This window comes from Parasteatoda tepidariorum, chromosome 11 (genome assembly GCF_982258835.1).
Source record: "Parasteatoda tepidariorum strain Cologne lab strain chromosome 11, Ptep-v5.0, whole genome shotgun sequence".
In the NCBI taxonomy this organism is placed as follows: domain Eukaryota; kingdom Metazoa; phylum Arthropoda; class Arachnida; order Araneae; family Theridiidae; genus Parasteatoda; species Parasteatoda tepidariorum.
This window is the reverse complement of record NC_141765.1, coordinates 98,700,910-98,717,743: the sequence shown is the minus strand read 5'-3', so window position 1 is coordinate 98,717,743 and position 16,834 is coordinate 98,700,910. Positions and strand designations below refer to the sequence as shown.

At 28.6% G+C, this 16,834-nt stretch overlaps 1 protein-coding gene across 1 annotated transcript; it reads right to left on the bottom strand.

Annotated features, from left to right (window-relative positions):
* Positions 1 to 340: 340 nt before the first annotated feature.
* Positions 341 to 2,464, bottom strand: LOC147801984 (uncharacterized). Its single transcript, XM_087154543.1, has 2 exons — positions 2,385 to 2,464; positions 341 to 1,625 (listed from the first exon to the last, which is right to left on the bottom strand). Exons 1-2 carry the CDS (start codon positions 2,462 to 2,464, stop codon positions 341 to 343), a joined length of 1,365 nt encoding a protein of 454 aa, XP_087010669.1.
* Between the last annotated feature and the right edge of the window lie 14,370 nt (positions 2,465 to 16,834).

Genomic DNA, 16,834 nt, shown 5'->3' with positions numbered 1-16,834 from the left:
CACTTTGTATCTTTCAATGTAAGTCTCATCAATTTAATGAGTTTTGAAGGTATTTAAAAAGTATTCATTGTTTCAAAAAGATAGTTTCTATTGATACTATCAAAAGCAGCCTTGAAATCAATAAAAGGTGTTTCAATGTTAAATTCCATTGATTTCTTCAAAATCTGACGGAGACAAAATATCTGATCTTTAGTTGATTTTCCAGCACGGAATCCACATTGATATTTTCATATTTGTGAGTCAATAAATGGTAACAGCCTAAGATATAAGATTCTAGATAGAATTTATAAGTTATACAAAGAAGATTAATGCCACGATAGTTGGCACAGGTCATAGGATCTCATTTCTTGTGAATTGGGCACAAAATGCTGATATTCCAATCTGTTGGCATAATCTCAGAGTGCCAGATGTCAGTAATAAGTTCAAATAAATTAATCAATAATGTATGTTCACAATTTTTTAGTAGTTCTGCTGAAATAAGATCATGTCCAGCAGCCTTCTTATTCTTTAAGTTTTTAATTGCAGCTCTAATCTTCTCAATAGTTGGAGCCTCAACTTCTATGTAATTTATGAATTCAGGAGCAATTATTTCAACATCCTCATAATTTTCATTTAGAAGTTCTTTAAAATGTTCATGCCATCGTTTTAAAATGTCTTGTTTATCAGTAATAATTTCACCAAATTTGTTTTTGCATAGACTAGAGGTCTGTTTAAAGTCCAATTGACTGCGGTTAATTTTCCGATAGAATGCTCTGCATTCATTAATGGATTTCAGATGTTCAACATCTTTCAACAATTGTTCATCAAAGACCCTTTTCTTCTGCCTAAAGAGTTTCTTCACCGCTTTTCTGCATCTATGGTACTCCTCTGCACTATTTCTTGTGTGTGTTTGTATCATATGTTTATAAGCAACATTCTTTTTATCATTAGCAATGGCACAATCAATATCATACCAATCCTTAACCTGTTTCTTAGTTACTTTACCAATCAGAGTATTGGGAGCCTTATAGATACTATATTTTATACATTTCCATTTATTTTCCACAGTACTACCACAATTCTTTAAATTCAACTGTTCCTTTACTTTTTCGCAATATTCAAGTCTTATCCTTTCATTTTTAAGTTCACAGTCATATTCTCTCAAAGTCTCTCCCTTAAACTTTTTTGCATTTGATAATATTGATCTAACTTTGGCAATAACCAAGAAATAATCTGAATCCACATTAGCCCCATGATAAGTTCTCCCGTCCATCAAGTCTGAGTAATGTCTTGCGACAATTAGTATGTGATCAATATGATTTGCATAGGTGCGACATGGGGCATGCCAGGTAGCTTTATGAATATTTTTATGCTGAAAGGATGTACTTCCCATAATCATATTATGTGAAGCAGCAAAATAAATTAATTTGTGTCCATTATCATTGGTTGTATCATGCAAGCTAAATCCACCAGTTACAAACTTAAATTCCCTTTCTCTACCTACTTTAGCGTTTAGATCTCCCAAAATAATTTTTACATTATATTTTGGACAACTGTAGTAAATTTTGTCTAAATTTTCATAGAATATTTCCTTTTCTTCCTCTGTTTTATCTTCAGTTGGTGCATAAGCATAAGAACAGACAATACTGAAATTAAAGAACTTTCCCTTAATTCTGAGCTTACACAGTCTCAGAGAGATTGCCTCAAAATCCAAAATCAAGTGCCGTATTCTTTTGCTTACGATAAAGCCAGTGCCCTCAATATGTGTTTTGGGGTGACAACTGTACAGATGAAAAGACATTATTAATAGTAATCTTTTATTTTCCGGATTTTTTTAAAATTTTTTCTTCTTTTCTCCCCCCCAGTTTTTTGTTATTTTTATTATTATTTTTCTTTTTTTTCCCCCTTTTTTTCATTTTTCTGTAATTTTTCTTTTGTTTTCGCTACATTTTGAACTTATTTTATAAGTTCTATTTACTCGCAGCTTATGCACAATAAATGAAACTTATTGTTTTTCCTAATATTCCTTGTGTTTTTTTTTGTTTTTATTTATTATGCTATATATATATATATATATACTTTTTCTTTCCCTGTTTTTTTAAAACAATTTTCTCTTCTTTTTATTTTACAGCTTTAAAAAAAAAATCAAATAAATAAATAAACAAATAAAAAAAATAATCATATTCACTTGAGCCGGTGAAATGAAAAAGTACCAAAAAAATATAGTAATAATAACAATAATAAAATAATAATAAAATTAAAATAAATAAAAGCACATAAGTAATAAGACAAGATAATAAGTAAGAATGAGGTTATTCTATGAGCAGACCTATTGATGGTCTAAATTTTATGGGAGAAAAATTAATTTAAAATAAGAGAAGCATTCAAATTGACACAATACTTACGTCATTGGTCGCTGCTGAACAACTTGTCCAGGAGTAGGGACTGTTAATGTATAAATATCCAAAGATTGTAGAGCATACATCAATCTTATAAAAACTAGAGTTTCTTTATGTTGGTACTGCTTACTTGGATTAGTGTTTTAATCTGAAACAATTTAAATAAAGGAACAAAATTAAATGTATAATTTGACAGGGAACACATATTAAAAAAATAGTAATGGCAAAGTCAAATATTCAGGTAAAAATAGTATTTAATTTGTAAAGAAATAGCATAAAACACAAAAAATAATGTAGTTTTTTTTTTTAATTTTTATAATGATAAAAGAAGAAATAACTCAATTTTTATGAGAATAGCATGATAGTAGAAATACGAACAACATTCACTTTTTCTTTGAGAAGAATGTAATCTTAGAAACTCTTTTATAATTTTGAAAACTATATAATTTTACCAGAATCTTACTATCAAATTTTATACTTACACCCTATGGTGACTGCAGAAGCATTGCAACATAGCACAAAAAAAGTTGCAAAAAGATTAAGAAAGTATGCCACTAGTTATATGCTGCATTTTTTATGAGCTACAACAGCGAACAGCAAAGATAAAGGGGAAAAAAAACTAATCAAAGTGATATTTTGATATAATCATAGAGACATGCAATTTTAATGGTATTAATATAGAAAAAGGGATGATTCTGATCATATTTTTTTCAGTGTAATTAACAAAAATTAAAAAACTACTTTTTTAAAATAATTTGTTCAAATAGTTTTGATAAACTATGCTTTCATGCAATTCCAATAAAGCATGTACATTGAGGAATATGTAAAACAGTTTGAAATATCCCTTTAGTATTAAAATTAATATTATTTCTAAAGCATTAAAATAAGTCAAATATAGCCTAAAAATTTGAAGAAAATTACATGTAAAGGTTTATATTCATCAATGAGAATAATTTTGTTTTTTAAATATTAAAAATCAACTTGAAATTTTAAAAAAAATTATAAGAAATTAAGAAACAATTCTGCTAAACATAACATGCATTTCATGATAAACAGAATCATAAAATTAAAAAAAAAGCCATAAAAATCACCTGAAAAAAATATTTAACTTAAAAAAAAATCTATTTTTAAGCACTATTTCTGATATTAAATTCACATCACACAGAATATAAGCTAACTTAAAATTTCCCCAAAAAATATTTTTTTGAAAATATATATAAAATAGAAAGTTTAACTATGACAATAAATTAAGATATAAATAAATTACTGCTTTTGAAACAGCCATGCAATTTGAAAGTTTAATATACATTTTATGTATTGATAATAAAATTAATAGGAAAATTAAGAAAAAAATTCATCAACACTTATTTGTTGTTTCAAAAAGTCAAATAATTCATAAAAATTTGTGATGTAATGCAAAATGTTAAATATCTTAATCTAAAATTATGCTTAACTTTAAAAAGAAGGCATCCAAGAAAAGTTACACTTGTATTTACTTTACTAAAATATTCTCTGAATATCAATTAATAAATAAATTTAACAGCTTAATAACTTCTGGACACAAGAAAAAAAATTTAAGTGAAACTAAAAAACATAAAAAGGCTAAATGCCAAATACCTTTGAAGGTATATATGCCTATATACCCTAAAATGTGATACTTAAAAATAATTTATATCTATTTAATTTAAAAAAAATAATAATAACTATCTCTGAGTTTCTGATACACTTTAAGAACTGTATCAAAAACAGATAAAGAAATAAGTGAACTAAGCTCAGAAAAATTTATAGTTATTAGTATCACCACATTTCAAATTCTGTTTATTTTTACTATCTAAGAGATAAGTAGGAATAAATAACATTCCAGGCAGTACCTTATTTGGGTTATTCTCATATAGGAAAAGAATACTTCCTTTATTGTTAAATAAAGGATAGTTATTTTGAACACAATTTCCCCATTTATTAAATAACAAAAAAATATTTTGGTATAATTTTCGTTTTATTTTATTTAATTGTAGCAAAAACTGACTTGCTACTGAAGGTAATTATATTCAGCAGAACCTTAACTACCTTCACCTTAACGAATTTGATCATAATTATTTTTTCAATGAATAATAAAAGATATTCCAAAATATTGATCCGATATTTAAAATAAATTCAGAAATTACATTTATATAATTCTCTGACGTTTACAGGAAATCCTTTTTTTGTCTGACAAAGACCTTTAACACTAGAAGACTGACCTTGAGTTCATTGATTGCTGTTATCATTTTTGTATTATAATACATTTAAAACTCAATCCAGTGAGGGGATAAGCTACCGACCATGTCAACTGTCATCTATCTAAAGGTACCTCTAGATGGAATTGAGTTAGCATGTCATATATATTGGTGAATGATTGTAGTGGTAGCTATGCTACAATACTCCTCACCAGAATTTTATCTGTGATAGAATTCAATGAACGGATACCAATAGTTGATTCCTTGCTGTTTTGCCAGAGTCCAGGAGAGTTGTATTAAAATCACAGTTGTTAGAGCGGTCGCTCTCGCCTTGAAATTAGCAGTCGAGTGTGTGTGGGGTGCTGTTGTGTGTGATCAAGGCTGTGTAGAAACAGCGTGAGGAAAACAATGTTGCAGTCAAAAATATCAAGTCAATTGTTCTCGTAGCAGGGTTCAACTTTATTAATTATATGAAAATGCAATTCTGATTTTTTTTTTTAAAAGTAACTGTAACAGTAATGATAAAAACCTTATAATGCGTAAACACGACTGCTTTCTCAAATCTTACTTTTTCATCTCATCGGTCTAATAGACCCCCTGAATGGAACTTCAGTCTTTACTTTAACTCCACCGGGGAGGACTCAAGGAGCAAAACTAAGTGGAAAAAAAATATGATGATAAAAAAAGCTTGGTGAGTAGATGTTTAACATTGAAATTGCCTGTTATGTTTGCACTTTGTCTGTTGGCAATAATATAGATAGAAATTTATTTGCATTAAAAAATAAAGTGGATGCCTTTTAGCAAAATAAAAGTTTCATTCTTTGTGTTTCAATTATAAATATGTGTGACAAGAATGATTTCTAAAATGCATTTGCAGTTATCAGCACTGAACAGATACAAATTCTTTAAGACAATATTTATTATATATTAGACAATTATATATATTAGACAATATATATTATATAGACAATATTAAAATTAGTATTCTTTAAGACAATTGAAAATATCCTTCAAGTTTTTTTTCTACTCTAAATGATTAATACTAGTCAAAAGATGTTAAAAACAGTGGATATTATTATTTTTTTCAAAGAGTTATTACATTTTCAAGTTTTACTGTGAATACAAGCACTATAAGCAACTATATAAATTTAACAGAAAGTAAATGTATGCTTACGCTTTTTTCTGCTGAACAGGCAGTTGCAGCTTTGCAGTAGTTTTAAAACTAAAACTTCAAGCCTCCTCATTAACAACTCACGGCTATAAATAAAGCATAAATTTTTTTCAAAATATAATAAACATCATAGATGACTTTTCACTGCTTCATACATAATATACCAGAACTACTGTTGCTACAAATATTATTCTTATGGAAATTACTAATTTCCAAAAGAAAAAAAAACTTGGAAAATTTCTACAATAGACTTAATAGTTAGCAAAGAACAATTTTCATTGCCAGAACAACAAAACTAGTTATAATATCGTGAATTATAAACTAGTTATAATACCATAAAATAATCTGAACTGAAATTCACTTTAAGAATAGTTAAGGTGCAAAAATGGTTGAAATTAGTAGCTAGAAGAATATAATGTAAAAATACAATGCATTCAATGGCTGAAAGTATAAGGCTTTGATATGCTGCCAGATTCTCATGGTTATTGACATCATATTTTTACAGACATAAGAAGTGTAACAAAATAAATTTAACTGCACAAGCAACTCTCATGATTTCATTAAAATGCAACTATTATTCACACAATAAAAAATCTTCACAATTTAAAAGCATTATTGCCTTGCATTATAATAAATTTAATTAGTGGCCTAAAATTTATATTTTAATTAATAAGAAAAAAAGAACTTACATTGACATTTTCTTGATCAGATCTTATTCTAATGCATTCAATTACATTCAGAATAAGCATACAAGACATTGTTTGAATTGTAGTTACTAAAGATTCATCATGAACATTTCTTGAGAACACATTTACAGCCTTAGCCAGAACCTTCAACTATAAATATTGTCTCATATGATGCACAAGATCAGCTAAAGTACTATAAGCAAAAGGCCTAAAAATGTACAAGATTCTAATATTAAAATAAGTAATACCACAGTCAGTAAAGGCAATTAAAGAGCTGTGAAATATAATACATTTAACAAGAAATTTTAATTTAGAATATATTTTCCAAGCCTCATAATGAAACAAAGAAAAACTCAAACAATTAAAAAAAAAATCAAGATATTTTTTGGAACAGTATACAGGGTTAAATTAATTTTGAAAAATACAAAAGACAAAGTAAAAAGGTGTATTTTTCTCTACTAAAACAAAGTTCACTAAATGTTACTAAATGTTGGTTGTGAAAAATTCACATAAAGTTAGAGTAGGATCAATTAATGCATAGACAAAATTACTATGATACTTAGATACTAAATACACTATTTTTCAAAAAGAAAGGAAAAACACTTACATTACAATACAAAAATTGTAATTCTATAAACCTTTTCTCTTTCCAAACAGTTTATTATTATTTTAAACAAAATTAGATAATTCAAAGAGCAACTAAAATCTAAGTGCTATTATTAGCCCACAGACCACACAATAAAATATCTTTAATAGATGTAACTGATAGACGGTCTCTGAGTTGGAACTACTAAATTTTGAAATTTTAATAGCATTATCAATTTATATTAAAATAATAAATAAAATAAAAAATTTGAAAACAAAAATCCTTTTATTCTACAAACCAAATCTTTTAAAGTTCATGCTTGTAGAAAATGGGAGGATCAGAAAATACACGAAAAAAATTGGGAATATTAGATCAAAAAGTTAAAAACAAGAACAATTTTTTTTTCATCCAGTCAATCTGGAATATTAGGACAACTGTGAACTCTTAAAGTTTTTCAGCACAAGAAACAGATGATGTTTTTGTGTCTCACTGAATTATCTCATTCAGTTTAAAACAATTTGATAGGAAAATAAAAAAGTTTGTGCACAGAAAATTATTTCAGAAAACTTGAAATACAACATGTGAAGCAGAGGCTTAGAAGATTATAAAATTAGATGCCAAGTAAACATATTCGAACACTTAATTAAAAATAACATAATTGACAAATTAGCATTTAGCAATAAAACAATTCATTAAATATTGGCACTTTAAGTAAAGCAAAAACAGAATCACATAAAAAAGTCACATAATCTTTTTAATTAAACTTTTTTGTAATTTTTTCATGCTGTTATATTGTAGATATTTTTAGCATCTCCGTATATTATGATTTATCCATTTCAAACAGCAGTAAAATAAATAAAAAATAAACTGATTATAATAATTTTTTAATAAATTTTTAACAAAACACCAATATGTTAGAATTAGAAACTTAGGAACCTATATTAAAATTAATTATCTCCCTCTTGCTATTGAATTACTAACTACACTGGTTATCATAAATTAAGGAAAATTCACAAAAATCGCGATAACTCAAGAAATTACACATGGAATTTTATGAAACTTACCCACAATATACAACACATAGTAAGGTATTAAACAACATAAAAAGAAATTATCAGACATTAATAGTAGTATAGAAATTAGCACATGTATAAAATAAACAAATTGGAAGTATCGGTTTGCAATAGAAAAAGTACCTTTAATATGGAATATGATTGCCTCTAGAAGCAATACAGCACAAACAGCGATGTGTGATGCTTTCAATTATGCGGTCTATCAGTTCAATAGGAAGTGAGAGCCATTGCTCTTGTAAAGCAGTTGCAAGCGTGGCAAGCGTCTGAGGGGGCGGATTGATGGCAGATACACGCCTCCCTAGAGCATCCCAAACGTGCTCGATAGGATTCAAGTCCGGGATCGAGCTGGCCACTCCATGCGAGTAATTGTTTCCTGTTGAAGATAATCATCAACAATGCGAGCTCTGTGTGGTCTTGCATTATCGTCCTGTAACAGGAAGCAATCACCAATTGCCCCGGCATATGGGCGCACATAAGCATCAAGGATGTTGTCTCGATAAACCTGAGCATTCACGGTTCCCCTTGGAAAGACATGGAGGTATGTGCGCCCTCCTAAGGATATGCCTCCCCAAACACAGACACTGCCTCTTCCGTATGCATCTCTTTCACGGATGTTTGATGGATGATAACGGGTCCCAGGTTCTCTCCATATCAAATAACGTCTACTGTCACTTTCTAGACTAAACCTGGACTCATCCGTAAAGAGAACAGGCCTCCATTGATCTGACGTCCAGTGAACATGTTGTCGGGCCCACTGCAAACGGTCTCTCCTATGGCGTGATGTGAGCGGCACGCAAATGGCTGGTCGTCTCGCATACAGACCACCTTCGTGGAGCCTTCTGCGCACAGTTGACGTTGACACCAACCTTTCGGTGGCTGCAGCAAGAGAGGATCTAAGATGTGTCGGAGTAGCGGTTCTATTCCTGCGTGCACTTAATGTCAAATATCGGTCATCGGCACTGGTCGTAACAGTTGGCCGTCCTTGACTGAACCTCCTAGATGCCGAATCTGTGGTTTGAAATTGCCTCCAAAGTCTATGAACCACAGATGGACTCACATTTAGCCATCTGGCCACTTCTGATTGACTCTGCCCTGCCTCTAGTCTCCCGATGGCTCTCCATCGTAGTTCTTCAGGCAAATGATGCCTAGAGGTCATTATTACGAATTGGCTATCTCAGATTTTCAATGTCGCAATCACAGTAAAATTTGTGTGCTTTCTCTCAAACTTGGACTTTTATGCTCCAGGCAGATGACGTAAGCCGAGTGCAGCGCCACTAATTTGCATATTGCAATTTTACTCAGCTACTCTTAGTGGACAACATATGCAAATTTTGCACGGTTTGGCTTACTTTTGAAAGAGTTATCGCTATTTTTGTGATTTTTCCTTAATTTATGATAACCAGTGTATATTATATAATCTAATAGATTTTGGGAAACAAGGAAAATTGAATTTATTGATTTTTATAATACAGGGTGCATAGCCTAATCTTTCAACCAAAAATAAGCACCTTTTAAATACTTTTTAAGCACTCTAGAAATATTTTTTAGCACTATATACATTAACAAAATGCAAAATAATTTTCAAACAGTTTACATGATCATGATAAAATAGCTAGTTTCAGACAAAGAACTCTTTTCCTGATTATATTAGCCACCATAAAAATATCGAGATATTTATCGATTCGATTTCAGAGGGTAGAAATTGAAGCCTTAAATTGAAAATAATTTGCAAAATGCAGCAGCGTTGCACATGCGAGGGCTATAATCTCACCTGACCAAGCTCAGTAGACGCACCTGTGGAATCCAAAGTATTTTATCGAACATGTAAAATGATTGGCGCTTTTAAACGCTACGAATCGAATGTAAGCCAAAATGGATTGTGGTCAAATGAATTGTTAAAAACGTTAGAACAATATGAAAACCACTTTTTTGCATAATATGTGGCGAAAATCGACACGGTAAAGGAAAAATTATAATTTTCGAAAAGGGAAAATTAAGCACTTTTTAAAAACACCTCATGAAAAAAGCACCTTTAAGGGCTTTTAAAAACGAAAATCGAAAATAAGTACCGTAGAACTCCAATTATCCGAGCTCCAACTATCCGAATCGCCGATTATCCGAATCGCTTTCAGAATTCCTATGGAAGAATGAAAATATAGTAAAAAGATAAGTTTCTCTTTTTTCTTCTTTTTTTATATGAATGAAATAAAATTTTAGTAAAGCCAAGGAAAGATTTATGCAGAGAAAGTTTACAGGATAGGACAAAGATTTGTGGAAAAGCTAAGATCTTAGCTGAAAAGCTGGGTTATTTATCTTTCAAAGCAAGTAACGGCTGTTATCTGCAGACTCCAAAGCTTCTGACGAGTTTATTGAAAATTTTAAAGTTATAGCAGCCTCTTGCGATTCCGACTTCTTATACAACGCCGATGAGACTGGTCTAATATGGAAAGCTTTACCCAAAGCCACTTTAGCCTCTAAAAGAGAGTGCAGTGCCAAAGCCTCCTACTGCTCCAGGGCATAAAGCTAGTAATACTTTGTACTGTGCTTAACTGCCCGAACTCAACTGGGAGCCATAAAATAACCCTTCTGTTAATAGGGAAGTCAAAATGCCCAAGAGCATTTAAAAACATCAAAAAACTTTCCCTATTTTATAAAAACCAATACAAAGCTTGGATGACTGCAGCACTGTTTACAGAGTGGTACGATGAAATTTTCATTCCTGAAGTGAAAAAAAGCCAAAAATCTGTTGGAAGTCCTGTGCTTTTGATTTTTGATAATGCACCAACTCATCCCACAGAAGAATTGTTGAAATCCTTAAGAATCCTTAGAAGAAATCCCTAAAAACATTTTTTCCCCTCATTTCCACTATATATACAGTAATTATTTAAAATAAGCATTTTAAAAAAAAAAATCCAATTATCCGAATTTTTGATGATCAGAATGGGGTTCGGTCCCAATTGATTCGGATAATTGGAGTTCTAATGTACCTTTAAGTACTTTTTAAAAATGCTACGAACCATGTATTATTTGAATTTATTGATGTGACACGTTTGCCTAAGAGGCCTTCTGGCCAAACTTGAAATTATCACAATTACCACTTTAACCACAAACCTAAATATAGCCAAAAAACTTGGACCTTTTTAATGCTTTGTAACAGCCTTGGTAAAAGTTTTACAGAATTTTGTAGAGTGAAGGATAATCAGTGATTGAGCTGGTACCCCCTTTTCCAAATTTTTACAAAATTAGAAGGACTTTCAGTCATAACATATAAGTTGCTATCTATACTTACTAAATTTTTGGATGGATACCAGAATCAAACACGCTTTCAGAGATATTAACAACAAAAAAAAAGAAGATATTTACTTGTTAGTAAAAAATCTAAATTTGACATAAGGTATGATTTTTTTAAGTCATGCAATTTTTGTGAAACAGAAATGTTAATAAATAATCCTAAAAATTTCTTAGGCTTACATAAAGGAAGAAAAAGTGAACATATTGTATTAATATAATATATTACTAGTTTCACAATTAAAATCATAAAAATTGGTTTGAAGATTCGAGATTCTTTCAATTTCAATATAATTTTCCTATTTTACTCTCCGAATAGTTAGAGAATGGAATGGTGTAAAAAATTAAATTTAATGCCACAAGAATCAAAACTATCACCTTAATGACTCATAAGATGTCCATCCAGTTCCAATTAATATATTTTTATCAAAAAGCTCTTGAAGGGAAGGCACTAATTCTGAAAATAGAAAACTGTTAATTTTACTTGAAAATAGGGTTAAAATAAATGTTAAAAAAAATTTGTAATCCCCCCCCCAACATTTAAAATATAGATACTGCACTTGACATGGCAGAAACAAACCTGTTAATTGATATATGATTTAAAAAGTGCTTGATAAAATAACTAGAGGAAATGAGTTTAGATTTTTGGAAAGAGCATACAGTTGTTTTTTTTTTTTTTTTTTTTTTTTTTGCCTTTCAAAAAACTTACAAAAATTTTTAGTTTGAATTCAAGTTTTTCTCAAAATAAACTAAAGTTTTATATAAATTTTTATAACAACAAACCAAACATTTAAAAAAAAATTCCAGATAACAAATGAGAATTCGTTAAATTAAGGCTAGCAATCTTTTTCAAAAACTCTAAGAAGTAACTGTAACAACTGTATATTTTCAACAGTTACACAGGATGATAAACAAGACTCAATATTCTAAAATAAATATCATTTGTCATCGTAAACTCTTTTAGAGAATGATTTTCTTTAAAACAATAGTAAACGGGATGAAATTATGTTTAAAGTGAAACTTAAGAATTGGAGAAATCTGTGAGTTTGGTAAGCTCAGCTCCAAGGAAATGAGATGCCTTAAATAGCAGTTCATGAAGACCGCTAATTTTCAAGCAAAATACATAGATAAAAATAAATCTTGTTGTTAGTGTTGAAAAATCTTTGTTTCTAAACACTAGTGATCTTCAAAGCACCTTTGAGCATTAGTTTGTTTTTGAATTATAAGCTGCAAATAATAAAATCATCATAAAATCAGTTTTCTTCCTGTTATTCAATAGAAAAGTGGGTAGCAAGGAAATTTTGGTACATTTATCCGAGAGGCTCAACCTTTGGAGGACTTATAACACTCTTGAAAACGTCTAAAAACCAATTAAATATTAAAACTATTATAAATTAATGCTAATAATGCATACAACCCCCTTTTTTTTGGTAAATATAGTTGATCTATAACTACTAATAATTAAATATTTGAATTCCAACTTCCACAAAATAAAATAAACTAAAAGCAAAAAGAAGAAACAAAAAAGTTTTAAATTTTTTATTAATTACATAATACATATTTAATCTAGTATTCTTTATAAGATACTTAAGGTTTATTAACTTGACTCAGAAAATGAATTTTTCTTTACTGTTCTAATTAGACATGTAAGACTTTTTTGGAGGAAAACTAAATTCACATTGTATAAATATATGAAGAAATAGTTATCAATGTTGAAAAATTTGTAAGACTTTTACATTATTGAACATATGTAATATTGTAAGAACTATACAAGGATATTTTTTCAAATTAAACATTTTTTATATTATATTTTTTAATTTAAACATTAATAGCAATTATGCCATTGTATAAAATCTTTTTTTAGTTGTTTGTTCATAGTTATGAAAAGTATTTTACTCCATCTTAGCAAATGAAAGATATATAATAACAGTTTATTTTTAAAAAAATAGTATTTAAATTATGAATTATTTTAGGCTGAGAAAGGCTGTTTTAAAATATAATTTTGCTATTCTTTTTTTAAAAAGTCCAGCTATTACAAACACTTCTACAAATTTCCTTTTCTTAGAGTCATTAATTTTCAGATATAATTAGTAAGATATGCACAATTCTGAAAAATGGCACAAAAATTAAAGAATTCCTCAAAAATAAGGAGAACTTGTACACATAGAGAGTTAGTCATTTATTAAAATTTCTGTACTGAGAATTTAAAATGAGTTAACTCCTTGTGATCATTGAGATTTATATCGCAAATTATAGGCTTATAAATTTTATTTATAAATTGATGCATCGCAGAACTATTATCTTCATCTCTTTCCTTCTCTCATTTTATCAAGAATAATTCATATAAGCATTTGTCATTGTAATGGAAGCCTATATTAATACCTTTTTAAACTTTTAAGTGCAAAATAACTAATAAATCAAACAAGTGAAAAATCTAAAAAAAAAAAAAATTTTTATAAGATACATAAATTAAAAAAAATAGTAGCCAGAGTAATGTAAAATTATAAATAACTAGTAGTATTATGTATGCTATTCAATGACATCAGCTTAAGTCAATATTCTTTTTCCCATGCAAATGTTAGTTAATAAACCTATAGAAACACATTCCACTCAATGTAATGCAAAAATTTACAAAAGTTGATTAATAAAATAGTTTTCAATGAATCTGATAAATCATATAAATAACACATTCTTACTTCCACGCTGCATAGTGGCCTGAAGGTCTTATGAAATTCTATGATTATTCTTAAAACTACTAATATGTTTTCCTCATTTTCCACCTAAAATATGAATATTTGAATAAAAATAAAACATCAATAAAATCAGCATAGGAGAAGTCATAAAATTCCAACATTAAACATATAGAGGAAATATATAAATTGAGAAAAATATCTGCATAGTTTCTTTAAGTTTTTATGAAAGCAACAAAATTCTAAGTTAATATATAGCAACATTTTATTAGCTAATCTGTTCAGATGTAAATATCAATCTAATGTAGTTAAGTAATTTATAATTATTTATTATTATAAAATGTAGAGCTAGAGAAGAAAATTTTTAGTTTTCAAAAAATATTTTCAGCTATTCAAAATTTTTACCAAATAAACTTCACTTTGCATAATTTTTGTATTAGTATTACCTCGGAGAAATAAATTTAATTTTAATTAGAATATTGTTTATAATTACGGGCTTACAAATCCTGGGCACATGGTTGCCTAAAGACTTACAGCCCAATATTTCAGTAAAATTTAACACTTTTTTTAATCAAACAGCATGGCTCATAAAAATGAAATCCTAGAAGTTTAAACTTTTCTAGATCCATGCTCTTGAATTTTATGTATTTCAATTATACTCAACAAATAACAATGCATGCAGAACAAAAACATACTGCAAGTTCTTGTTCTGCCTATACAATTCAAATGTGTAATTGAGTTGAAGATTACTTTAATCTCTTTAAAGTAGGGTTTCAAAGATCTCAAAACAAAAATGCAATGAATATACCGTTTAACATTTATGTAGAACACTAATTTTAGTAAGCAATCCCCTAATATATCATTTAAAAGTTTTATAACTGCTTGTTGACTGAAATCACATGAAAGAAAACAATCAATATTTGTGCAACTGGGAAATCTTACAAGATTTTTTATTGTATTTGGTGAAAATAATAAGTAAGCATATCACCCTTGAAATCGACATCATAAAAATTTGATGTTGTGAAATTGCTTATCAATTTTCCTTTCCATTGAATGACTTAATTCCCAAAGAAGTTGAAACAATGAATCCTCTGGGTAAGACTCTAAATATCTAAACCATGTAAATAATCAATAGACAGTCCCTATATTGGAACTATCAAATATTGTGATTATGACAAGCATTTAAAAAAGAAAGAAAAAGGATATTGGATCAAAATTTTTCAATTCTTTAAATCTACTTTCCCAAAAATCTGCATTTTCATTCCTGGAAAATCGAATATTCAATACACACAAAAAATTCAGGACAAATACGGATAAAATACTTTAAATCAGGAACATCAAGATCATCAGGACAATTACTAACCCTGATTTAATCTAATTTTTAAAAACAGCAGTCTTGAATATAAAAACAAAGTGAGATGAAGCGTAAATAGAGAAAACCTGATTATTCTGCCAAGACATTAAAATGAGGTTGATTTCATACACACACAACATAACCTACAGACATTAGCAATAATGGGGTTATTTTTTTAAATACTGTTCAAATTTTGTTATCTTAAACCCATATCAATGACTATTAACTGTGTTCATTAAGTTCATCAGTTATGTAAACTAAATAATTGACAACATATGAATAAAAAAAAACATAAAAGAGTAAAGGAAAAAAATTTAGATTGGCTACCTTCATAAAAAATAATACAGGATATATATAAAAATATGTACATTAAAATATACGAAATGATCCATTGGCATGACATGAAAATACATACATGGGTAGCTTTTTCAGCATTGAACTATGGTTCTCCATCTTCTAAAACTCTCATGAAAATTTTTATAGCCTGATCCAAAAATGAAGGATATTGTGGATTACTAACAATAGTCTGAAAAAATAAAAGGATACTTTTATTACAAAATTATAACACAAATATTTCATTAAAATATTCTTTTTATTATTGTTAGTTAAACATCTATTCAAATTCTTTTATTTTTATTTATTATTTGAAAAAATATTTTTATAAACATAGTACATTTGATTTCAATGGTGTGCCTCTAGTCTTTAGGTTTCAAATTCAAACTTTAATGTATCAAAATACATATTTTTTCCCCCTTCATTAGAGTAATAAATCTAATAACATGTTTATCATTAATAGTCTATTAATACTAATATAGGAGGGAGGAAAAATAGTGTTTTTATGTCTCAGCTTGCTTAAACAGTTTTTAAAAAGCTTTTGAGTCAATCACTTGAATGCTCCTTAATTCTTAGAATTTAAATTCTTATTTGTCATTCAATTAAATTCAATGATCTTCCTACAATTGGTGCTAAAACATTAATTTCCAAATAAATAAATTTATCAATATATGGGAAACTAAACTGCCAATTGCATTTAACGTAAAAGAAAAAAAATTGGTAAAAAAGTGAAAAATGAACCAAAAAATAGGAGGCAAATTTAAATATCTAGAAAATGGGGAGAGGTTTAAAAAGGTTCCTGTAATTCGGTAGTCAAAATCGATTTGAATGCTGGGCTTAACGGCACAATGACTTTAATTGTGGCATACATAATCTGCAAAATTATGAAAAATGAACTGTCATTTCTGAAACTGAAAAAATAAATTTCGAATTCCCCATACAATGACATTCTGAATATAGCATTTGACTATATTAAATTTAAACCTTACTTCAAGCTCTCCACTCAATTCTGGCAAAGCTTTCAATTTACTTTCCTCCTCTATAAAAGAAAAGAAAAGA

What these genes read in the sequence shown, in the direction of transcription:
- LOC147801984 (XM_087154543.1), bottom strand. Translation starts at nt 2,464, where the DNA reads ATGTATGCTCTACAATCTTTGGATATTTATACATTAACAGTCCCTACT. An exon ending in GTTCAGCAGCGACCAATGAC is followed by an intron (nt 1,626 to 2,384) that starts GTAAGTATTGTG and finishes CTTTAATTTCAG; the next exon opens with TATTGTCTGTTCTTATGCTT.